This window comes from Leptidea sinapis, chromosome 28 (assembly GCF_905404315.1).
Source record: "Leptidea sinapis chromosome 28, ilLepSina1.1, whole genome shotgun sequence".
Lineage (NCBI taxonomy): Eukaryota > Metazoa > Arthropoda > Insecta > Lepidoptera > Pieridae > Leptidea > Leptidea sinapis.
Window position 1 is genome coordinate 1,682,832 of NC_066292.1, and position 25,303 is coordinate 1,708,134.

At 34.3% G+C, this 25,303-nt stretch overlaps 2 protein-coding genes across 3 annotated transcripts in view; both read left to right on the forward strand.

Annotated features, from left to right (window-relative positions):
- Positions 1–7,382: 7,382 nt before the first annotated feature.
- Positions 7,383–11,050, forward strand: LOC126973089 (Krueppel-like factor 9). 2 transcript variants are annotated; one of them, XM_050820224.1, is made up of 2 exons: positions 7,383–7,488; positions 8,364–11,050. In XM_050820224.1, exon 2 carries the CDS (start codon positions 8,368–8,370, stop codon positions 9,214–9,216), a length of 849 nt encoding a protein of 282 aa, XP_050676181.1. In that variant the 5' UTR covers positions 7,383–7,488; positions 8,364–8,367; the 3' UTR covers positions 9,217–11,050. The 2 variants fall into 2 exon arrangements, with proteins under 2 accessions (XP_050676181.1, XP_050676180.1); XM_050820223.1 differs by lacking the exon at positions 7,383–7,488 and adding an exon at positions 7,943–8,278.
- Positions 11,051–15,946: 4,896 nt separating this feature from the next.
- Positions 15,947–25,303, forward strand: part of LOC126973076 (unconventional myosin-IXAa-like) — a 57,934-nt gene continuing 48,577 nt past the window's right edge. The window contains exons 1-3 of the mRNA XM_050820197.1: positions 15,947–16,784; positions 18,316–18,459; positions 23,283–23,395. Of these exons, the coding sequence (XP_050676154.1) occupies positions 16,749–16,784; positions 18,316–18,459; positions 23,283–23,395 (293 nt within the window). The 5' untranslated portion in view covers positions 15,947–16,748. The remainder of the gene's footprint in view (positions 16,785–18,315; positions 18,460–23,282; positions 23,396–25,303) is intronic.

A 25,303-nucleotide genomic window follows, 5' to 3' on the forward strand; every position in this document is an offset into this window, starting at 1 on the left:
CCGCGCATTGCGGCGACCGCGCGCGTACCTACCAAACATTATGACGCGGTCATGGTTCCCCGACAGACGCTGGTACTGCCTGCCACGAGCCACCGTTATCGCCATATTTTACGAGACATACTGTAACATACACTGTTACGTGTTGCTTATTTATAAAATATTTACACTTTTGTTTTGGCATGTTTAGTATTATTTGAATTTTAGAATACGAGTCGTCTACCTCGGTAGGTTGAGGATAATAATGATATGATGATGATGATAGGTAGGTATTATAATTGGTAGGTACCTACAGTGTGCTTCAAGAGGTATATCTACTACATATTGACCTTTAACTAGATAATTACTTACGTGTTCAAGTGAAGGACAGTAATTTTACCATTTCAATCTCTGTTAAAGAATAACAATTTAAAATATACGAATCATCAAAATTGCACTATTTTTCAAGTGCAGGTAGGTAATTAATAGAGACCGGATTATATGATACAAAAAATGCCCAAAATATGCATGCAAATATGCAAGTAAAATAACTAAAATATGCACGAAAATCCATATAAAGGGCCACCAATATATATGCATACAATTAAACAGGAAAAATTAAAAGTCATACTTTTAAATATTTTTATTTTATTTTATAAAGGCTTGTACTAACAATAGTATTTGTGAAAAAAACTATTAGAAGATATACCTACTTAGGTAAAAATGAAATTTAAGGTTTACCTTTAAAAATATGTACTATTCTAAATGTTCTGTAGACAAACTGTGTCTACGATCGCTTAATATTTTTTTGTAAGCGGAAAAGGAGCGTTCTACGTCTACTGAGGTTACAGGGCAGAATTTAAATTTGGATGCAATGTTTGGGCTTACTATGAAAAGCATTGAACGATGAGCGAGGTCGAGCGTAAATATGCATAATTTTTTTTTCTAAAATATGCACCTACCGCTGAAAAGGTACTAAATATGCAAAAGCATATGGAATATGCATTTGCAGTGATGATGTTGATATTATAATAAGCTGAAGTAAAAAAAAAATGGTTGGGTATCTTTACTTTTGTTAGTTAGGTAGTTTTTTTTAGTTACCTTTAAATAAATATTTTTTTACAATCCTTCATACATTAGTAAAAAATCAAGTCATAGTACCTACTGGTGCAATTTTTTGTTGCGTTTTCTACTTTTTAATTATTTTTTATGAGAAAAGGTGTCGACTATGTTTTGACTGGATGGTAAAGTATGCCCTGCCCATTACAATGCCGCTCAGGACTCTCGATTGAAACTAAGCGAAATCGCACTCGCAAAGTGACGTCACTTTGAGACAGAAGTCTCACTAGCCCAGTCATTTCAAGCTACGGCGCCCTTCAAAGGATAATGTTTGTACAATACTGCTTCACGACAGATAATAGGCATAAGGCGCCTCTGCTGTGACTCGTAGGCACGTACCTACCCGGCATCCTGTGGAAAGCCTATCATTGGTGATACTTACTTAGTCTAACTTACCTAATAAATAATACATACCTACCCAGGTATAGTGAAATAATTACCTAGTTATTCATCATCGATTATAACATTCCATATTACTGCTGTTACAAAAATCATGAAAACAGACCAGGTATAATACTGTAGTGTGCATGACAAGCTACGTCTCAAAGTAACACTCGGAATACGTATGTTACCTTGTTTGAGTGTGTGAGCGTTGCTGAAAATAGAGATTAACAGTTCTCCGCTATTTTTATTCGACGTTTTCATAGCTATTTAGACATATAAAATATTATCTAAGCCATATACATTCAAACATGTAACGTAACACGTGGCACTGCATATTAACAATAATAATCTTCCATTGATGGTGGAAGTAATCTATAATAATTCTAATTAATACGTTAATTAAAGCGTAAATGTATGCGTGCTAAATGTTGTTACACGTAACAGCTATTACAATAAAAACTTTATTATGTTTTATGTTTTGAACTTGGAAAGAGTACAGTGGCCATATTGGTTAAACAGCTGTCAAATTGACAATAGCACGCAATAATACCTAAATAGTTGTAAGTTATTTTACGTCAAAATCTGTAGGTGTACTAGTTTTGGCATAGCGGAACGTGTCTAACGGAGATACAGCAAGAAACATACTTAGAAAGACAAGTCGTAAACAGTCAGTCATGCTTAGAATTAGCTTATTAGTATTTTGAATATTAATCTAGCACACATTGACAAATCTAAAATTGATCACGATTAGTATTGTTAGGTCGTCGTTAGTTTATTCAAAGTTTATGAGAAAGATTAGAGAGTATACGAATGTTGCGACCGCTAGATTAGTGTACTTCAGTTATTTTCACAGCATCATGACGTACGTATTTTACTGTGGGGTCATGATGCTGACATTGGTATAGTGTTTGCTCTGCAAAAGAGAGCTGTTCCTGCTATATAACAGCTTGGTTATAGACAGTCTCTGAAAGAAAAATTTAAAGAAATAAATATTATGACTATACGTTCGCAAAAATCGTCACCGTTTTGCTCTTAATAGTGATTTTCATTATTATAACACTAGAAATAATCCTTTATTTCTAGTGTTATAATAAAATGTAGTGTAATAAAATAATATTACTTTTTGAATATATAACGAAAAGCATAGTTTTAATTTTGTATCAATTATCTTAACTTGATGAAACTTTTATTTCTTTATTTTGCTATTGTAAGTTCATAACGTATTTCGTATTTCTATAACAAAAGTAGTCCAATTTACCTTATAAAACATGAGCCAGTGAAAATTTCGCAATAATCATTCCAGTATACATAGATACATACATATAAACGAACCCAGTAATTTGATTAGGTTCTAATAACTATGTTGTTATATACCATGTTTTATCTACTCGCAGTGGGCGCCGTGTGATCGTGTCTGCGTCGCCGTACGGTGGCTGGCAGTGCCAACATCTGCCAGTGTTCTACTGTTACACTGACTCATTGCGCAACGAATTCTATATTATAGATATCTAAAGACTCACAGCGGATATTTGTCAAATTTAACTAGTATCAGATAGATTTAAAAAAAGGCTAACTCTTTAAAAATACTCTTGATTGACAAACAATTGACTTCGTTTCAGGTCACGCTTGTCATTTTTAACATTAACTGAAGAGATTCACTTGACAAAACTTGACGGTGGACCACAGTTTAGCTCTCTATAAAGCGCGGGTGCGGTCACATATCGAGTATTGCTCTCATCCATGGTCTAGCGCACAACAGTACCTGCTCAAACCATAGAACCTTTTGAGAAATTGTTTCATAGTTTTAGCTCTCTATAAGGCGCAGGTCCGGTCACATATAAAGTATTGCTCTCATCCATGGTCTGGAGTACAACAGTACCAGCTCAAACCACAGAACCGTTTGAGAAGTTGTTTCATTGTTTAACTCTCTATAAGGCGCAGGTCCGGTCACATATCGAGTATTGCCATCATCTATGGTCTGGAGTACAACAGTACTGGCTCAAACACGGAACCTTTTGAGAAGTTGCTTCATTGTTTAACTCTCTATTAGGTGCAGGTCCGGTCACATATCGAGTATTGCCATCATCCATGGTCTGGAGTACAACAGTACTGGCTCAAACCACGGAACCTTTTGAGAAGTTGCTTCATTGTTTAACTCTCTATTAGGTGCAGGTCCGGTCACATATCGATTATTGCTCTTATCCCTGGTCTGGAGTACAACAGTACTGGCTCAAACCACGGAACCTTTTGAGAAGTTGCTTCATTGTTTAACTCTCTATTAGGTGCAGGTCCGGTCACATATCGAGTATTGCTCTCATCCCTGGTCTGGAGCACATCAGTAGCACCTCAAACCAAAGAACCTTTTGAAAAGTTGTTTCATTGTGCTTGTTGTATCCTATTTATTACGGCTTCAAAGAGCTGAACACCTGATCCCTGGCGTTGAATTCAAGGATCGAAAGACGGTATAAGTTGAAATGCCATTTTCATAATTTTCAATTTTAATTTTATTAATAAAAACTGCAATACAAACACATTGCTTCGAGAGCCAAATAAGGTCACAGAGAAGACAGACCACAGTTGCGATGGAAGTCAAGAAAATTGCAGAGATGAACTGGATGCACACACCGCAAAATCGGGCGCCTATAGATATAGGCCCAAACTGGTTGATAATGGCTGAGACTCACCATCCATTATCGCTGTATCTTGCCATTCTCATTTAGATGTGACGTGTGGCATTCCTCAACAGTGCGGGTTATAAAGCACTTTTTTCCAAAATATAAAGTGAATTTGAGTTGTGCCTTCAGGATATTAAATATCTATCTATAAAAACAAGTTAGTAATTCCACACAAGGCGAACTGCTCCTATGATACTTATGGTTATGCAGGAATATTCTCTGGAAAGTGCGGGGTGATGAATTACCACAAGTTAACCTCTAAGAACGTTTATCCTTATACCGCTTGTTTAAATAAAATTTCAGCCATGATAGATGCAAAACCCTGACATGACAAACAGCAGGTAGCACTTGGACTGATAATTGTGCTCCTATAAAGTGTCTTTGTTGACGAGAGATTTTATTATCACCGGAAGTTCCTACAGTTATTATTGATGCGAAGACAATGTTCCGCTATTCTAACGTTTTTCTGCAAATATTGATTAGACTATATACTAGTCAAAATAAATTACAGATCACTACATATGTCTACTTTGTCACTACTTACTTTGGGTATGTTCCGATATGCACTGCGACCACTGTACAGTGTGACGTCAATTTAGTATACTGTGAAGCCGTATTATTCCGATTCCTTTATAGCCAGTTATACTGGTTACTATCTAAAACGGAACGCAATCCCGTATACTGTCAGCCGCATTTTTTGACGCAGCATTCAAATGAGTGTGTTGAAGTTTTCTAGTTCATTAAAAAATAACTGTTGTTGGAGTACTGTCAAATTAAAAATATTTGGGATTAAACTGTAGGTATTGCTTATAAAACGTTAGGCACTCGAGTGTTTTTGACTGATCACGTGATCAAAGTACTGCGAGTACCTTACCTCGAAAACGCCAGTGCTCACAGTAGAATATGACGGCGATTTATGACGTCATATTATATTTCCCTAGGGTACTGCGGCAGTATACTGGCAGTCCATAACGGAGCGATTTTTTCTACAGTGGTAGCACTGTGCAGTGCTCGCAGTGCTTATCGGAACACAACCTTTATAACTTTACGTATTTTAAAAAAACGAATTGATAAGTGGGAAAATATTGAACTCTTTAGTATCTGTAGGAAATTTTCTTATAAGTGAATAATGCTAAGAGGCATTAGAACACGATAACTGTAAGCAATTTGTTATTTTTAAGTGATAACATTTACTTCTGAGGTTTTTTTTTGTTTATAAATTTAATTTGTGTAATTAATCCCAGAAGTGAGGGTTATCACTTTAAAAAATAACAAATTGTTTAGATTTGCAAGAGCGTCATCTCAAGTTAATTTCCGATTAATAATTACCCAATAATTGGGGTTGAGCAGGTTATCAACTGTAAAGTAGATCCTGTAGATGTAGCCACAACCTGATAGTTGATCAAGACATATACAAGATTTATAAACGATACGTCACTCGAACCGTTGCCACGGCGGAAGAGCAATCGCACGCGAGAGCTTACGGGTTCGAGTCCCGCATCGTTCATAAATCTTGTTTATAAAATTTAATTTGTGTACGATAACTATAACCAGAGCCATTGTTTTAAGAAAGATATTAACAGCGTTCTGAGAGTTATAGCTGGGTTTTACTCGTAGAGCAATCAAAAAGGGTTGGAATTGTTTCCAAGTTTTCCAGTACCAGATGACCCCATGTGATAGCGATTGATTGCAGAAATCTGCAACCTGCAACAGCTCAGCTGATTGGTGCATTAAAAACTTGCATGGGAAGAGAATCCAGCTGAAAATAATTTGATCAATCAATGTTCGAGAGTGTATAGCTAAGAGACGAGGGAATACCAAAAGTTCTGATAAAAGCAGAAATACATTTGATTTATTAATCATTATTGTTTGTTTTTCATAAAAAAATACTTTTCAATATGTTTTTTAAATAATTATTAGCACTTTATTATAATCAAGAACAGAGTTTTTCTTGATCTTAACATTTACTTAACAAAAATAAAATTTAAAAAGCAAGTGAATGACATCTTAAGTAAATAGGATTACCAAATATTTTTATTTTTATGTTAAATCTCATTAATATTTTGTTTTAATGTATTTTAACAATCATATACGACTACAAATAATGATAGTTAAGACGAGCATAAAAACATTGTACTTACATAATTTTGTAAATAATTAAGTTTTAAGACGTCTAGTTTTGTATTTCTTTTTTCTTAAAAGCATAAAATAAAATTAGAACTATGTTATACAGTTTGATGCCTAAATAAAAATTATTATTTATTATATTGTTCTTGTTACATCTAAAATACGTAGTCGCCCATATTTTGATTGGACTAGTATGTGTAGTAATGTAATAGTATAGTATAGTTGTCATAGGCTATGTACAATACACACTGGAACACCATAAATGGGAATTGTTTTCAGCGAAATACATTGGTACGTGGCGGGCAAGAATCGAACCGGAGGTTTCGTGGTGAGAGTCATCGGTACTACCATTTACGCCACAGACGTTTCTGAAAATAAAAATACGAACTTCTGAATACAGTTATAACAAATAAATAATACATCTATAATACTTTAATATAGGTACAGAATACTTTTATCAAGATGGAATCTTAATAACACTTACTTATACAAGGGTCGATGTTTTTGAAGCAAAAAAAAATAGTAGGATGTAACTCATTGGAAGATGAAGAGAATATAACAAAAATGAAAGGAAAAATAAATAACGGGTTATTTTAGGTCGGGAATGGGAATTTGGGGGGAATTAAGGGTAAAAACGGTTTATCTCGATTTCCTGCGAAACTAGTCATATGAAAAAAAAATTAAAGAGCAAAGTTGTAGGTAATAAAAAGATCTATTTATGTGAAATATTCAAATGTATTTGTTTTTTTTTTATTTTAATCTTTTAAAAAAAATCCACTTAATTTGGTGAAAAGTTTACCTTTTTATATCCCAAATACACTGTACTTTTTATTTGAAATATTTAGTTATTTTTCACCCTATTTTGACTTAAATATCGAAAAATAACCCCTTATTTTAAATCAATAATTCTCACGTCAGATATCAGGTTTTTAAAAAAATCGGTGGCCTTACATTGATTTAGTTCGTAGCAGAAAAAATGTGGATTATTAATCAAATCTATTTATAAATGAAAAAAAAGGATAATATAACTCTGAATCATTATCATTTTTACAACCTCTAGATAAATAGAGCCAACTATGATAAAAATAATCTAACATTTGCAGGAGCAGAGCTCTACAAACATATCTTGTAATTTGGATCGCCGCCTGAAAACTGGAATGCAGCAATGAGCAAACTCGCTTCACATTCACTGATTTAATGTTCTCATGTAAGTGACGACTGTCTTAAAGAGAAAGAAGTTGTTTACACCGAAATCAGCAGATGATGTTGAACTTGTTGAATAGTGTCACAAGAGAAACTGACGGACCCTTTGAAGCGCATAATATGATTGACTCGTAGCATCGTAGGTACAATCATATGCTTCGTACTGTCAATTTTAGGCAGAGATGGGTAAAACATTGTGTTCATCATTAAAAGGGTGTGGAAATAATAACTATTAGTCGTGTACAAAAGTCAGATAAAGCATAATATTATTATGTTGGTAAAAGTTATTATCCATGTGTAATTAAAAAATATGAGGTAAAAGAACTGTCTGATAGGTCGTGGAAACATTTGATAAACATAAAGTGAATGATCGACGTATCGTACATAAACAATTTTTTAATTGATTTTCTTATAAGACGCATAGTTTATCTTCGTACTATCGGATCGACTGGACGCACTAAGAGTTATAACATAAATATGCTAATACGCGAGTAATTTAAATAATTGTCTGCTTGTAATAATCGGCCGCGTGTTGGGACTTTGTGATAATATTTCGATCGCTGTTATCGCGTGTCCGTCACTTTGTCCGGTGGAAGCGTGGACTGCGCTGTTCACTAAGCTCGATACTCAGTACTCACTAGTCGCTGGTGAGTGGTCAATGAATGTTCATTCAGTCCACAACACGCGCCGCTTGCGCCGGTCGACATCAACGGATCATACGGTCACTTCCTTTTCGAATTATCATAACTCAACTAGTTTCTCATGAAGGATTGATCATACCTCCATTACAACTCGTAAGCATTCAATCAATAACACTTTATTTGATCCGATTTGATTTTATTTCTTCATATAGAACTTTAATTTTATTTCTGTTTTCAGAATAATGTATCGAGAAGAGAACTCATTGGAGAGTGCTGTCCTCAACGACCAGTTACTTTTCGAATATTCGCCGGCTGAAAGTCTCATAAACTTTGAACTTCCAACTTCTTTGGGCTCCGACTTTGATGACTGGCAGTTCAGTGATCTTAGCTTTAATTGTGACGCTTTCATCAGTGACGTGAATGACACAAGTAGGGACTATTGCCTCGAGGAAAGTTCAGCTGTGCTCTTTGATTTTGATGATTTGGATAAAACCTTGGAGCTGGATGAATATTTGTTGGAATCCATCAACAGTGATAAATCAAATACTTCACCGCGTTCAGAGACTGATTCTGGAGACATTAATGATGACATTCCTCTAGGTAGGCTTTCCGTACTCGGTATAGACTTGGACTCTACTTCACCATATAATCATGGTAGTGCGCCGGCTGCTAAAATTGTGACAAAAACGGAAAAAAGTGTCGTATCAGAAACAAAAGTGCAATCGTGGGGTGAGCCAAAGTATTATCCGGAGTTGGGTGCGTTTCGGTGCCCGGTTGAGAATTGTGGTAAATTATATGCGAAAGTATCGCATGTTCGCGCGCATTTGCGTCGTCACACTGGAGAGAAGCCATATCGGTGTACGTGGGGAGAATGTAGCTGGCGGTTCGCGAGATCGGACGAACTAGCCCGGCATCGCCGAAGTCATTCTGGGGACAAGCCGTACGGGTGCGGGGAGTGCAGTAAGAGGTTTGCTCGTTCCGATCACCTCGCGAAGCACGGCCGCGTGCACGCGAGGCGAGCCGCTGCGGCTGCGGCAGCTACGAGAGACGTCCGCACGGACGCGTACCAGAGGAGAAGGCGACTTATATGATTCTTGCGGCTTCTTCTTCGGCCATCTTAACTTCTAGAGTGTCAGTGACTTAACTGTATGTGAAGTGTTTATTTAGTAGTACTCCCAACACTCCAGCCGCGAAATAGTGGTATTCTTGTACTGATGCGTTTGGAAGCCGGTTTTATTATAGGCACATGATATATTCAGATTATTTAGAACACAGCAAGCCTTAATTTAATTACGTAGGTATTTTATTTTATTAAGTATCTCACATTTTTTTGACAACACGAAAAATGATAAGAGAATCAAGCTTGAGACGTTGTATTATTATTGTTCTAAAAGCCATAATAAATGCCATACGTAAATATGATTAATATCTCTTAAGCTTACTACAATTTGTGAGATTAATATAAGCGATATGCATTATGGTATACACTTAATCGGTAATAACTGATATATTTAATGAATAATTAATAACTTATATGTATTACCAATAGTGCAAATTACCAAAGTGATAATAAGTTACCAGTATGTTACCAAATACTTAAAGCAAACTACCAAAATACATGTTAATAAATTTAAATAAAACTGTTTATATTAAGTAGTTTTTATGATAATATTTTATTACATTGTTATTTTAACAGAAGATTTTTTAAAACTACAAAGCTACTTCACCTTCGTAGAGTTCAGTTTTTTTTCTTTGAACCGATTGGAATGAAACAAACACATGTTACGGGAATCTTACCAAAACAAATCAGTGAACATCTCATTCTATTCGGATAAATGTCGTTTCTGAGATAATTTTTTCCTGTTTGTTGGTGTAAGCTAAATAAATATCAAATAAATTTTTTAGCCTAGTATTTTTGTAAAGTATACGATAAACATATAAATAACGTGTATATATTTTTGACAAAGTATTTAATGTATAGCCATGACATATGCTTACGATTTTGTTATACCTAAGTAGATATAAATAGAGGTATAAGGTTCTCCACTAAGACGTGTCTCTTTACTTATTTTGTTATCATTAAGATATAATAATATAGTAAAGTTTTCATTTTTTTGCAACAATGAATTTATTCTTATTAATTACTGGTACAGCAAACGGGATTCAGTGGTTATAAAAATTGTAATAGGTGTGTCATGTATGTGCTTCATGTAACAGTAATATTTTTATTAGTAATATTAAGTTATTTAAGTATTACGTTAACCATTTTATGTAAGTTGGTAGGTATTTTTTTCGTTATAAAATATTGTGATGTAGAATTATTGCAGTCAAATAGCCGAGCTGCCAGAAGACTGAGTTACCCCTTAAAAAATTACTTAAGTAAGAATACTTATAGATAAAATTAAGAATTATGTTGGTTTATTGTTTACCTATCTTAATATATATAAATTACGTGACACGTTGTTTGTCCGCGATGAACTCTTGAGCAAATGAACGGATTTAAATGGAGTGAATTATTTTTATTTCCAATATTATATGGACATATTTTCTGTGAGAGATATTATTGACGCACGGTTTGACAGTTCTGCTGTGAATCAATTTCATTATGACAACAGGGAGCATTTTTTACGAAACAATTCTTGATGCTTTGAAATATTATAGACAAATTCATAAAAAAAATGTATTTTATTTATTATATTATACAGAACAACGTCTGTCGGGTCAGCTAGTAACCTATAAATAACAATGTCAGATGACATTGTATATGTGTTCACTGAGATTTTGATACAACTTACTTATTTACTTTTAGTTTAATGTTATTCAAAGAATATTAAATAAATCCATCAATTTTGTTAGTTAAGCTTATTTAAATATCTAGTTAAATGTTAGTTCAATAGTGAGCTGGTGAAATCGATAATAAATAATCTGAGTAATACAATTGAAAGACGTTTATTTGTATGTAATTATGCCCTTGCTCAAATATCTTACAAATCTAATTAATGTTTGTTTGTTTTTGTATAACGAATAAACGATTTTGCTATAAATGTCCATAGGATGGCGCTACAAGTTAAAGTACTTCTACTGTTACATTTTTTTTAGTAATTTGGTTTTAGTTTGGTTTTATAAACAGCTGAAATTATTCGTGGCTGGGCTAAGTTAGTGCTTTCGTCTTTTATAAAAAAAAACAATGGGTGTATGTTTGTCCTATTTTGGACCTATGCATTGCTTAGTTATAATACTGTTATGAAATTAAGCCTTGTAAACTAGTTTTTCATGACTTTCTAATCACTTGCCAGTCGCCATCAGCATGTTAACTTCTACACTGTACTACCGTTTTTTTTTATGGAAAAAGGAGGACAAACGAGCGTACGGATCACCTGGTGTTAAGTGATCACCGCTGCCTACATTCTCTTGCAACACCAAAGGAATCACAAGAGCGTTTCCGGCCTTTAAGGATTAAATCCGGCTGATTCCAATGACAACTAGTTCCTACCTTCACAGGTGTACAAACTCTAGGCTGGTCTACATGCTTAAAAAAGTGTTAATTCTTGCTTCTACAAATATACTTAACCTGTTTTGGCTCATTCGATTCCCTTTATGACTTTATGAGCCATCGCTCATATTTCAGGTTCAGGTTTCAGAAACTTTATTTATCTCAAAAATAATTACACATTCACTCACTGAATAATGGGGCACACTTAGAATAGTAACGCTTAGAACGCGAGTAGGCCCAAGCGAAATGAAGCAATTTCAATGTGGTCGTTTATGACCACATACGTTTCCCGCCGCGTCAGTGTCATTCTGTCAACTTCCAGGACAATCAGCGCGCGAAATTTAATTGAAAAATTAGTAACTGTGCAGTGAAAGGGGGTCACAAAGTGTCTTATAATAAAAATTATAATAAGAAAATGACATTTCACACCTAAATACTATTTCACAACTTTTAATTTAAGCTAATTCCTTCGTCAAAAAAACCAAATACTTTGTAAACCAAAGAGACGCCATTAAAAAATATGTTGCCAGCTATGAAATTACTACATACCCCGAGCTCCTCCGCTGGGATAGTTTTTGAGGCTAAAATGTACGTCGCCACATGATGTTATGAGTATTCAAAATCAAAGTCAAATTATCTTAATTCAATTAGGTTTAAACTAAGCACATTGAATAGTCACTATAAATATTTCTTTTAAATTACTGAATTTACCATATGTTTGGAAAAAGTTGAGCTCGTGAGAACATTAACGGCCACTCTTTTTCACCGACTTCAAGGAGGAGCTTCTCAATACGTCGGTATGTTTTTGAAGTGAAACTTCTTTATCGACATATGAGATAAATTTTATAGCAAATCGTCACGATTTTCGGTTACGCGTCAGTTTGTTTTTTTTTAAATCCAAGATGGCCGCCGCGCAAATTTGTTATTTCAACAATAGGTAGATATTGATATCGAATCCGAGGTTTTCGTTCTCGTTGAAATTCAACAGAGTCCCCGATTATTTCGCAGTGATAAGATCACGAGTTGCTGCTTTTTGGTCTCGCATTCGCGAATCCGAAAACGAAATTCTCAGTGTATGCTCTGAGCACCCAGAGAATCCTATAAGCCATTACTGGCTTTCGGTGCATCGTGACATTAACCGGAAATAGTATTATCAGTACATTACTTTTTGTACGAACCCCCCTTTGGGGCAATCTTAGTTTTAAGTTATTTAATTATTAAGTACTGTGATGTATACAATTTTATTTTTAAGTACATCTTATTCAATTTACTGTAATGAGTTTAAAATGCCTGAAATAAATGACATATTATTATTATATTATTATTATTAAATCATAAATTTGCGCGGCGGCCATCTTGGATTTCAAAAATGATCCCAAATTCGTTCTCTGCACCCCCGAGAACTTCGGATACAGCTGGGAACGGAGCCTCTATCGTCTCGCTTTTTGATTTCATCGAGTTTCAAAAAGCAACGATTCTAAAGAACTTCTTTACTTACACTTCAAAAATTGTTGCAACAATAATTAAATACGTGATGTTTTTATTAAATTCTTAATTTATATTTTATTTCTTCTTTCTTTATTACATATAATCTAGTATTTCTTACAATTTACTGATTTAGGGAAATATCTTTTCACTTGCAACATTATTTGGCTGTCTGTGTGCGTGAGCGTACGTGACGCTCACGCACACATTAATTATAATGTTACTTCTGTATTGACAGGAACTCTGAATGAAACTATCGTTCTGAGCGTTATTATTATAGGGAACAATTTGAATTTCCAAACGTTATATTTTTTTAAACGTTGCAACTTTCTTAGTAATAAAAAAAATTGGCGGGAAATAATTTGTAAATTGCTTTTATCACACATCAAACTTATACATACGCAATGAAAATGGAATCAAGTCGAATAGAAGTAAGTTGAAGGAAACCCGCGGATTACCCATGAGACAATTCGAGGACTTTTGGGGATTGGTATGAGCCAAATTCAGAAAATTTTACGAAGAATTGAAAGTTCGGAAACTTTGTTGCCGTTGGATCCCTCATTAACTTACAGCGGAGCAGAAGCGGGCGCGTGGAATGGTGCTCACAGATGCTAATAAAGTACGACCACGGTCATTCTTATGCTGTCTTTGTCACAGGAGACGAAACGTGTTTGTTTTGAACCCGAAAATAAAACTGCAATCTTCTGAATGGGTGTTTGAAAATGAGAACAGGCCAACAAAAATGAAGAAACGTTAAAAAATAATCGCATTTTTTCTCAGCTGCGGGTCCAATCTGCATAATTTCACTTGAAGATCAAAAGAGTGGTTATGCCGAGTGGTATTCTACCATTTGTTTACACAGGGTGTTAGAAAAAGTTCGCAAAAGACGACCAAAAAGCCGCGTTCTCCTACATCATGACAACGCTTCTTCACACACGGCACGAACTTCACACAAAACTAAGTCATTTTTAGCTTCTGAAAAAGTACAACTCGTCACCCATCCTGCATATAACCCCGACCTAGCACGCTGTGATTTCTGTATTTTCCCCAAAATCAAAGATTTGATGAGAGGTTTCACTTTTACCAATTCCGAAGAGGCAGTGATAGCGTCCAATCAGCACGTAGAAACATGCCTTCAGATCTGTGGCCCTCCTGTTTTAAAAAATGGTTCGATCGCATGAAAACGTTTTTAAAATGTAAGGGAGAGTATTTTGAAAAGCAATTAACATAATATTTTGGTTATAACATGTTGTTGTTTTAAGTAACGCAAATTTTTAGTGTGACCTAGTACGTGGGTAGTACCAACACGCATAGTTACGTTCTAGTTAAAGAACAAAAAATATATGGTGGTAAGAACAAAACATGTAACAATTTGGGTGGTTCTATATTTTGGCGAGTTGTGTGTAGCGACATATTTAGTGCGTTTATGGTGTCCCAATATATTTGACTAATTTGGATGAGGCTATATATTTGGTCATTTTCGGTGAATCGATTTATATGGTAACTATGCGTGTTGCCATGTTTTTGAATACAATGGGTGACGCTTTCTTTTTGACACTGACTGTACCTAAGTATGTTTTTAGTTAAAATATATCGTATTAGGAAGCATGTGTTATGGAAGTATTGTGATACAGAGGCGATACTAAGCCTTAGTATAGTAATTAATTTTATCCCATTCTTATTACTGACCGAATTGCTAGATTTTTAACAGCGTTTATTATTTACATTATTTTAATTTTATTTATTTAGAGTAGGTATGCCTATACTCTAAATAAGTCTATATACTCCAAGTCGAGGCCTCGTTAGAGTAAAAGTGTTATGTGGTCGAGGCAGTGGCAGAAAATTTTATCAAGAAGCGAATACTCTATCCGTCCTCTATCTATGGTACTTTGTCTTTTAGTATCACAAACTATCATCAATACACTTGATTTCTTTAGTGACCGAAAGAATGGACTAGCTAACAGTCAAAATGGTCGTCATTAATATTTGTAAATTGATGTTTTAATTAACTAATATTAATATACTATACAATACTAATATTAATTTACTAATATATATATCTATATACATATATGTATATAATAATTAACAATCAACCAATTCGGGTCGATGGATGCTGAATGGTTTATCTTGGCTGCTATAAATAATAAACAAAAGAATCGAACAAAAAAATAATGTTATTGGTGGGCTTAGTACTAAGATTTGAAGTTATTTTTGGATTGTTTAATGTCTTGATAAATAATATGAAAAGTTATAAGGCGGATTAACCTCTACCACATGATTACGAGATTGGGCCTAAGGCTTCCATTATTATAATCTATTAGTATTCTGGTTAAGGGCAATACCTATTCAAGTAAGCAATAATTTAAATTAAATCTTTCTAATTATGATAAGTACCTCTTTTTATTTAAAAAAAATGTTATGTGAGCAAGAGTTGATAGACAATTTCTTAAAAAATCTGTGAAATACGCCTTCAAACAATAAAGAACAAAGTTATTTTAAAATTTATATTTCAAATTATTATTAATGTAAGTTAAATTCAAATTTATATTTTAGTAATATTTAACATATATTTGCAGTTTATGGTTTGATTTAAACATCTCATGAAATTAATTCCAAGTTTTTGGGTGATGTTATACTTAAGATGCATCGTGGCTTCATGCTTAAACGCTTTGACTGAAAAGTAAACAAGACGTATCTATGGATCCTGCCACTGACATTGCTTTTTAATCTGTTCTCATGGATATAAACCGACTAAATTACGCAGCACTTCTTTTAGAGGATAATGTTAGAAATTCACTGATCTTAAATTGCTTAGGTTAATATAAAAGATACACGATTCAATTCAATTTCAGATACAAATAAAAATGGTGGTGCACACTTTACTGTTTAGAAAAGCATTTTCTATCTCAGATTTATAAAAAATATTTACATTTAACAGTGTAAAAAATTTCCACGTTGAATTATTTTATTTCAATATGTTTAGTGTAGTTACAATCCGGTTCCCGTTATATGATACATTTATGAGATTTGTTTACGACAAATAACAGGTTGTTGCAAATACCGAAAGCATCTCATTTTATAATTATTAGTTACAGTGTAAAGTGCTTGGTTGTGTATATTGTGAAAATTAATGTATGATAAGTGTATCTGTTGGTGACAAATTTTAGATAAAGAAGAGATGGACTAATCCTGTAATAATCTGCTTGTGACCCACATCTGAGATTTCTCTTAGTCGTTTTTTGCCTATACCTTCAGTGCTATGTGTATTCCTACCAACTAAAGTTCGGATCATAAATAAAAATTGAAGAACCCACCTGTAGATATTACTAGTTTTGGCTACTATGGCCCTTTACTAGGTACAGATGACTATTGTGGAATGATTTAGAAACTCGAATTTTAAGGTATTGAAGGAGTTAGAATACGTAACACACTGCTCTTAAATTCCCCAATATAAAGCAACTCATTAAAAGAAAACAAAGTTAAATGTTAGCTGTTACCATGATTACTACTAAAGAGCTTGAAAGTTAGTTCATGTGAGATACATCTGCACGCGGAAAATCAACGAAATTAATTGGAACAATGACATGAAAACATCTGACACTAAATATAATTTAGAGCTACAGGAGACTACAATGAAGTACAATGGCAAATACTGAAAATCATAGATACATTGTGCAGGTAATGCCGTTGAAATATTTAAGTAATTTAGTTGTGTGATGTGAGGAATTAAGCTCTAAAGTCCATCTTCAATAATGTCTTAAAATGTGTATTAAGCAGTGCCAAATTAGCTATATAGAAAGTGTAGCAATCGCTACGGGCCCCATGTGAAAGGAGGCCCAGTATATTTAAGCCCACTCATCTCTGCCTGAGCATAATTTTAAGAGTAAAACTTATCAAGATATTATGGTATATTAAATTTACTTGATGTCACAAAAATGTGAAACTCAGACAAGTCAGACACTTGGTAACCTACTATTTCCAATATAGACCAAGGGCTCTGAAAGAGTTTGCTATGGACTTGCTTAATCCAGCACTAATATTAAGTAGTGGTTGTCTTTATACACAGTTATGCAGATAGTCAATCACAGCTACATATATAAAGATATGATATATATCAATTAGATATCATGGATAGTAACATAAATACAATTTTTTTTTTTAAATCTACCTAAACTAGTTTTTATTTATGAGTCTTATCAACTCCACAATACTTTTTTTATAGGTTAGGTTACATAGAAGGCATACTTTATACTCATTTGTAAGAGAGCTCTATTCCATAAGCTGCAGTCAGGGCAAATATACAACAGTTTTAGATTTTCAGATGGTTTTTTCTTCTATTCAGTAAAATTACATCAATTTTAACAATACAATTATGCTAATCCATTACAAAAATCAATTATATTTTTCAAAGGCTAAAATAATCAACTTATGTAAATGTAAATTTTATTTTTCTACATTTTTTAGTACATGATGAACAATAAAAATTACACCATCTCCTTCTTCCATTTACTTATAGAGAAGAAGAGATTAACAAGATAAATTTCTAGTGGTTTTATAACACAATTTGAATATTTAATAAAATATCTTAAATTAATTAAACCCATACAATTTCTCAATTTTATCAATATATTACATATATGTCTCACAAAAAGTGCTTAAAATTTATGACCCAAGTCAAGTTATTTAATATGAAATTGAGTATACCCAACTCTCATCCACTCAACCAGTGGATTTTATATTCCCCTTGAGTTCATACTCAAGGAGGGATAAAATTAATGCAACATACATGACTCAAACCATTGTTGAAAGCTGTGAGTGTAGTTAAAATGTCTGTTGCATCCAAAAAACTTGTGCATTGTTTCTTTACAAAGATAACTAACATAATAAAAACACTCCAAGAAAATTTTTTTAATCTAAAACTATAATTATGCTTATTATTTTTACATCTAAATGTTTAAAATATGTCAGTGTATGAATTTTTCAAATAACAATTATTATTGTAAATCTTTTAGATTTAGCAATAATATAACCTTATTTATAGGGCCTATGTATTGTAGTATGTGTACATACGTATACATGTTACGACACACACACTTACAATGGCTCAACATTGTTATCTTTAATATTTAGCATAACACTGTGGTATCAAAGTTGAATGACCTGTAATCATGCTAGTTGACAGAAATCTGATTCTGTAACACTTTTACAGGTTTTTGTTGGTGCTTTATCAGCCCAGTATGAGGCTCTCTCAGTGGAAGCCTCTAAACAAACAAGCTCTGAGGAAATTGTTTGCTGTATCGCTGATAAACTCAATTTGAATGATGGATCTGGAGGGCCATATGAACTGGCAGAGGTATTATTTTTCTCAACACTTATTACTATTATTTACAATACTTAACATGATATTAAAACATTCACTATGAAAAAGTGTGTGTACTTAGAATACTGGCAGCATTTCCACATTGGATAGCTAGGCTGATCTGTTTTTATATATAAATATAGTCAACTCAAAATAGATCAACCCACAGTACTTTTAGTACAAATTTTGCAGACTTTATTCTGAAAAACATTCAGATTGTACTTAGTATTGTCTTAATGGTTTGGATTTAAGATTATTTATGTGTCTAGGATGTCTAGGATAGACTATGACAGCTGTGAAAACATCAAAAAAATAATTGAAGTTGACAGTAACCTCTATTTGAAGCAATGCACACACACAAACACAAAGTGACATACAAATCATGAATGTATGATGTAGCTAGTCAAGCACACTAAAGTAATAAACCTGGCCTGTTGTCATCAGTTGTCTAGCAGCAAGAGGCTCTATCAAGATATCATATAAATTATCTGAGGTTTGACTATTACTATCCAAATGATAAAATATGTGCTGTGTTAAAATTGAGAAAGACCAATTTTAAATTAACTTTGCTTAAATTGAATTGAATTATCATAGGTTTGAGCACAATAGATAAAGTATATTTAATTACAATGTTATCGTTAATAGTTCAACTTAATAATTTCTTTTTATCTGGTTGCTATTGGCATTATTTGTAGTGACAGCCAAGGTTATAAGTATTTGCTATAGTGCAACTTAACTTGAAATGCAAATGTGGATTGCAGATATAGTGTTAATCAGTCTATCTATGGAAGGAAATGAGTTTTATATTTTTTTTTTGTGTCTAATTTATCAGTGAATTGTGAAGCCATTGTAATGTAGTGGTGTTTTTTAAATGTTTCATTTGAAATAACAATAATTTTAATTTTTCTACCATTTTGTTTGTAAGTGTTATAAATACAATTTTTTTTGAGAATGATATGATTGATACCAGCGGCCGAATTCCACTACTGGACATTACGTCAAAATGATAAATACCACAATTACAAATTTTTGCCTCGCACAGCTGCTGTTTTACAGAACCAGTGGGAGGCTCATTTGCACAGGAGGCTAGATTATGGGTACCACAACGGCGTCTATTTCTGCAGTGAAGCAGTAATGTGTAAGCATTACTGTATTTCGGTCGGAAAGGCCCGTAGCTAGTGAAATTACTGGGCAAATGAGACTTAACATCTTATGTCTCAAGGCGACGAGCGCAGTTGTAGTGCCGCTCAGAATTTTTGGGGGTTTTCAAGAATCCTGAGGGGCACTGCATTGTAATGGTATTAATTACCATCAGCTGAACGTCCTGCTCGTCTCGTCCCTTATTTTCATAAAAAAAGACTTAGGGACATTCAAGAAAAGAGCATACACCCACCTTAAAGGCCGCAACGCACCTATTGGCCCCTGGTGTGGGGGATCTCCATGGGCAGTTGCCTCACCAGTTCCCATTTCATGAGCCTCTTGCCCGTTTGCCCCTCTTATAAATAAAAAATGATTTTATAACACCTGTCCGAATCCACCCATTTAAAAAGCCCTAGACTTGAAAAGAATAAATGCTAGAAACTCAGCAGGCCTTATTTTTTTAAATCAAATGGCATTTCAATTAAATTAATTCATTAAATAAGCCGTGGGTGATTCCCCAGATGTTTTTAAATTCCGCACCACTTTTGAACCTATTGAAACAGCATACACTTCACACAACAAAAGACCTACCAACTCGTTTTTCCACGCAAAATAGGCACACAGTAGACGTCGCGTTGCGGCGTAAAATAGCCCGTCATTACTTTCCTACGTAACTCGAGCTGAGTAGGCATAACAAGCTTATATATTTTCCTTACATATATTCAAGTAATTTCAAAATTATTGACGTTAAGTTTCGATCCTATCCAAGTTTCGCTTTAGATTCGTATTCTCCCATCATTTCCCTAGATCGTTAACTGAATCGGAATTGCGAGTCAACGCTATTTGAACGACCAGATCGCTCGAAGGTCCCACCAGTGGGAGGCTCCTTTGCACAGGGTGCCGGCTAGATTATAGGTACCACAACGGCGCCTATTTCTGCCGTGAAGCAGTAATATGTAAGCATTACTGTGTTTCGGTCTACGCGCGCCGTAGCTAGTGAAATTACTGGGCAAATGAGACTTGACATCTTATGTCTCCAGGTGACGAGCGCAATTGTAGTGCCGCTCACAACTTTGGCAGGGCGCAATTACCATCAGCTGAACGTCTTGATTGTCTCGTCCCTTATTTTGATAAAAAAAAAGTAAACAAATCTAAAATAATTGTACTACAATTAAAATGGTAATCTATTCAATGATGCTTCATTTTGTAAACATATTGTAAACTCAACCAAACGTCAAAATTTTGCAGAATACTCATCTCCCAACAATTATTGACGTTCCATCTTGTTATGAGAATACGCATCATACTATTTCCCAAAATCGTAACGTAACTTCATCAGAATCGGAATTGAACCTTCAATTTGTGTTGTTAATAGTATACGAAATTTAACATTTTCACATAAGGTCGTTTCGATACTATTCAAGTTTTGTTACGAGAATAGGCCTACACATGCATAACATGATCATAATAAACTTCAAGATATAGGTATGCTTATGTGCGATATATACTGGGTGGCCGAGAAGTTGACGTCCAAAGCTAAAATTTGAATTTTAAGTTTTTAAAAATAGTTAGAAGCCATAGGCTCCCCATTTTATTTTTTATTTGATACCTTGAACATTTTCATGAATTTAGCTGGAGCAGTTATCTTGAACTTACGACTCAATTCTAATCTAGTTCCGCATTGTGTAAACTATTCATAGTTTCTTATGTGGTTATTGCAACTGTAGTTAATAATTATCAACAATAAAATTTACCAAAAGTGTTCAAAAAAATTAGAAAAAAGTCCCAAACCACAATTAGGTGAAAAAGGCGGATAAAAGGGGAAAAAAATGATTATCTCCTAAAATACGCAAAATCGTAGAACATACATAGGGGTGATTCGGATACTCATCACCATGAGGCTTTCAAATTTTAGCTTTGGACGTCAACTTCTCGGCCACCCTGTATATATTATATTGTTATTCCAATACCTTTAAATTAAAAAGTAGAAGCAGTTACAGTAATCCTCTGTTTCATTTAAATTAGATTTTGATCAGCCCTCCCTCTATGATTCCCCCGAGACTGTTTTTTATAATGAAAATAAGGGATGAGACGAGCCGGACGTTCACCTGCTGTTTATTGGTACGTCCTGCCATTACAATACAACTGCGTTAGTCACCCTGACACATAAGATGTTAAGTCTCATTTGCCCAGTAAATTCACTAGCTACGACGCCCTTTAGACCGAAACACAGTAATGCTCACACATTACTGCTTCACCGCAGAAACAGGCGCCATTGTGGTACCCATAATCTAGCCGGTATCCTGTGCAAAGGAGCCTCCCACTGGTAAAAACTTCTAGGTTCAACATATAGTAATACTTGCAAAATTGCAGTTTCTTCCTAGAATAGTGATGAGACATAATTATTATCTATTTATCAAAGTTCATTCAGAAGTCATATTATAGTGTAATAAAGGAAACATGAATCACCTGTCTTGTTAATGATAAAAGGTTTTTTATTTGTTTAAATTCACTTCGATTCATCACTTTACTCACCTTACTTATTGCATATTTTATATTGACTGGACTTTTATAATACTTAAAAAAGAATTTGGTAAAACTTCTTTAATTACTATATGAGTAAAACTAAAACAACAACAATAGAAGGACTATAGTAGTTAGTGATGAGAAGCAGTCATGAGTGTGCATGGTCTTTTGCAACACCACGGGAATCACAGGAGCCTTGCTGGCACACTAGGATATGTTATGGTGAAGGCTCTGTTTCCGCAATTAGACCACTTAGTTGGGTCCTTTTTTGGTGCAGTGTTGGCCAGTCATTCCAGAAGTTCAGGACATTCATGGGGTTTTCGCAGAGTTCTCGGAGCGACCGCGTATTCACCTAGGTTTTTGCCCGGAAGGCCACACAGACAACCTCTCCAATTGTTTGACTGTGTCACTTAGCACGCTAGGATATTCATACAGTTTCATGAAAAAAATCCTCCAAAACCATAGCCGAAACAATTAGACGAGTGTCGTTAATTTTTGAAACCAAAAAAAATAATAATAGGATGAAACCCATTGGAAATGGATGAGAATATAACAAAAATGAAAGGAACAATAAATTACGGGCGATCTGAGATCGGAAATTTGAAAAGGGGGGTGATTAGGGGAAAAAACGGTTTATCTCGATTTCTTGCAAAACTGCAAGACCTATGGAAATAAGTCAAATGGCAAAGTTGTAGGTAATAAAAGTTCTACAACTTTTGTTTTTAAATTTTTTTGACATTACCTCAGAATTTATGTGAAATATTAAAAAAACCGAGTTTTTTTTTATCTTTTTCAAAAGTATTTTTTTTTTCACGAAATTTGGTGAAAATGTACCTTTTTATGTCCCCCATACACTGTAATTATTAGAATTGAAATTTTAATTTTTTCACCCTAAGAACCCTTATTTAGAAAATTGACCCGTCATAATATCAGCCTCCCCTTTCATAAAAATGTTTTCATGAAAGAGGAGGACAAACGATCTTAGGGGTCACCAAATGTTAAGTAATCACCGCCACCCAAATTCTCCTGCAATACCAGAGGAATCGCAGGACCGTTGCTGACCTTTTGAGTAGTTTGCGCGTACTGTATACAATTGCATTAACTGATTGCAATGTTTTTCTTTTATTTTTAATAATATTAAATACCTTTAGGTGGTGGGTGATGTGTTCAGCGGGGAATGCAAGGAGAGGCGGCTGGGGCCCAACGAATCACCCGTGGCCGTTATGATGCTTTGGCCAAATAATAACTCTGACCAGTATTACAGGTAACTTTAGAAATAACATTGTTGTAAATACTGTTAATTGTATTCGTGTAATCTCTTCGGAGTTTTATATGAATATATCTCATTTATAATAATTCCAGAAAAACATTCCAAACCACAATGAAGTCGAAATTCAGTTAAGAACACAAAACTTGTCATGTGATTCATATTAACGGAGTGACAAAAAATGGCAGCCCTACTGTCACTCCTTGAATGACATCGTGACTTAGTAACCCAATGCACATGTATGGAATACACTAATATTTACAAAACTTTAAACACGAATTCCTTAAAATGTGATGTTTGTGGCTTGGAACGTTTCTCAGGAACTACATCCAATTGGACTCAGCTGTGCTGAAATTATCTCTACATTAATTATCACCCGTGCATTACAACAGGGTCGAATCTTTAGGCTAGGGTTACTATGGATGCGAGTTCTGACGAAAATGCGGCGCAAACACGTAGGCGGTACAACCCCTGAGAACATAGCCCTGTCAATACCGGTATGGTATAAGTGAAAGGGCACCACTAATTTTCTTTGATGAAACGTTGAGGAGAGCTCTGTGGCCAGAGGAGTAACTGGTAGACTCCACCTGAATAAAATGGCATAATAGCAAAAAATTACTGTACTGTTTGTGGTACAAACACATGTGGCATTTAATGTAAATTAAATCACAGAATGACCGGAACAGTTTCGTATCTCAGTGCGCTACATTATAGGTTGTTTTTGTGATGTGTTACGCGTAAATCATTGAAACCACGGGTGGCAGTTGCACTTATAAAAATACAATGATATAGGAATAGATTTAACGCTATCATGGGCCTTATGAGAAACCTCATTGTCGCTCAGAGGGCATTGGAGAGGGCTGCAGTTTCCCTGCGAGATCGAATCGGAAATGAGGAGATCCATAGGAGGATAGTTGCGAAACTAAAGTGGCAGTGGGCAGGGCACATAGATGGACCGACGATCTGGTCATGATGGCCGGAATAGGTTGGATGAAGGCAGCACAGGACCGATCGTCGTAGAGATTTTTGGGGGAAGCCTTTGTTCGGCAGTGGACGTTGGCTGAAATGATTATGATTAGATAAAATTTCGCATTAAATCAATTTATACGTCAAAATTACCATCTTTAATTATTTCTGTGTACTATATAGTTACGTAATAGCATCAACAATTACAAAATACTTTAAAAGAGGAATCGACAGCGGATGTATAATGATTATAAATAGCAAATAGCAATCGAAAATGCAGAATAAAATAGATTCCCGTAACGTGATGAATGTTTTCAGTAATAATGTTATATTGTATTGTTGTAACGAAATGGAAATATAATTTGAGATAACGTGGCGGGAAATATTTAATTGTAACAAATACTACAATAATTCATTATGTTGGGCCAAACATTGGAGCAATATTTATTTTAAAACTAGCTGACCCGGCTGACGTTGTTTTGCCATATAAATTATTTTAAGGGTTAAACCGTTTCTTGGACATTGCAACATTAGGTACTTTTTTTTTTAATAAGAGATATTTTCTAAAATAAACGTAGCCTAAGTTACTCCTTCTTACATCAGCTACCTGCCATTAAAAGCCCCGTCAACATAGGTCCAGCGATTTCAGAGATTACCCGGAACAAACAGACAGACAGACAAATGTGTATTCGTATACATGTGTTAAAAATCGGTTATTTCAATATTACAAACAGACACTCCAATTTTATTTATATGTATGTATAGATTAAACTTTCAATCATACCATTTCGGACTTTCTAACCTTACGATTACACTATATAATTTTTAAACATTAAATAAACTTATTTTGGAAGTAACCATGAAGGTTTTTATTGCTTTTGTTTTTATAGCGGAAGTAGTAATTAATACACATTATCAAATAAGTAAATACAGTGTTCT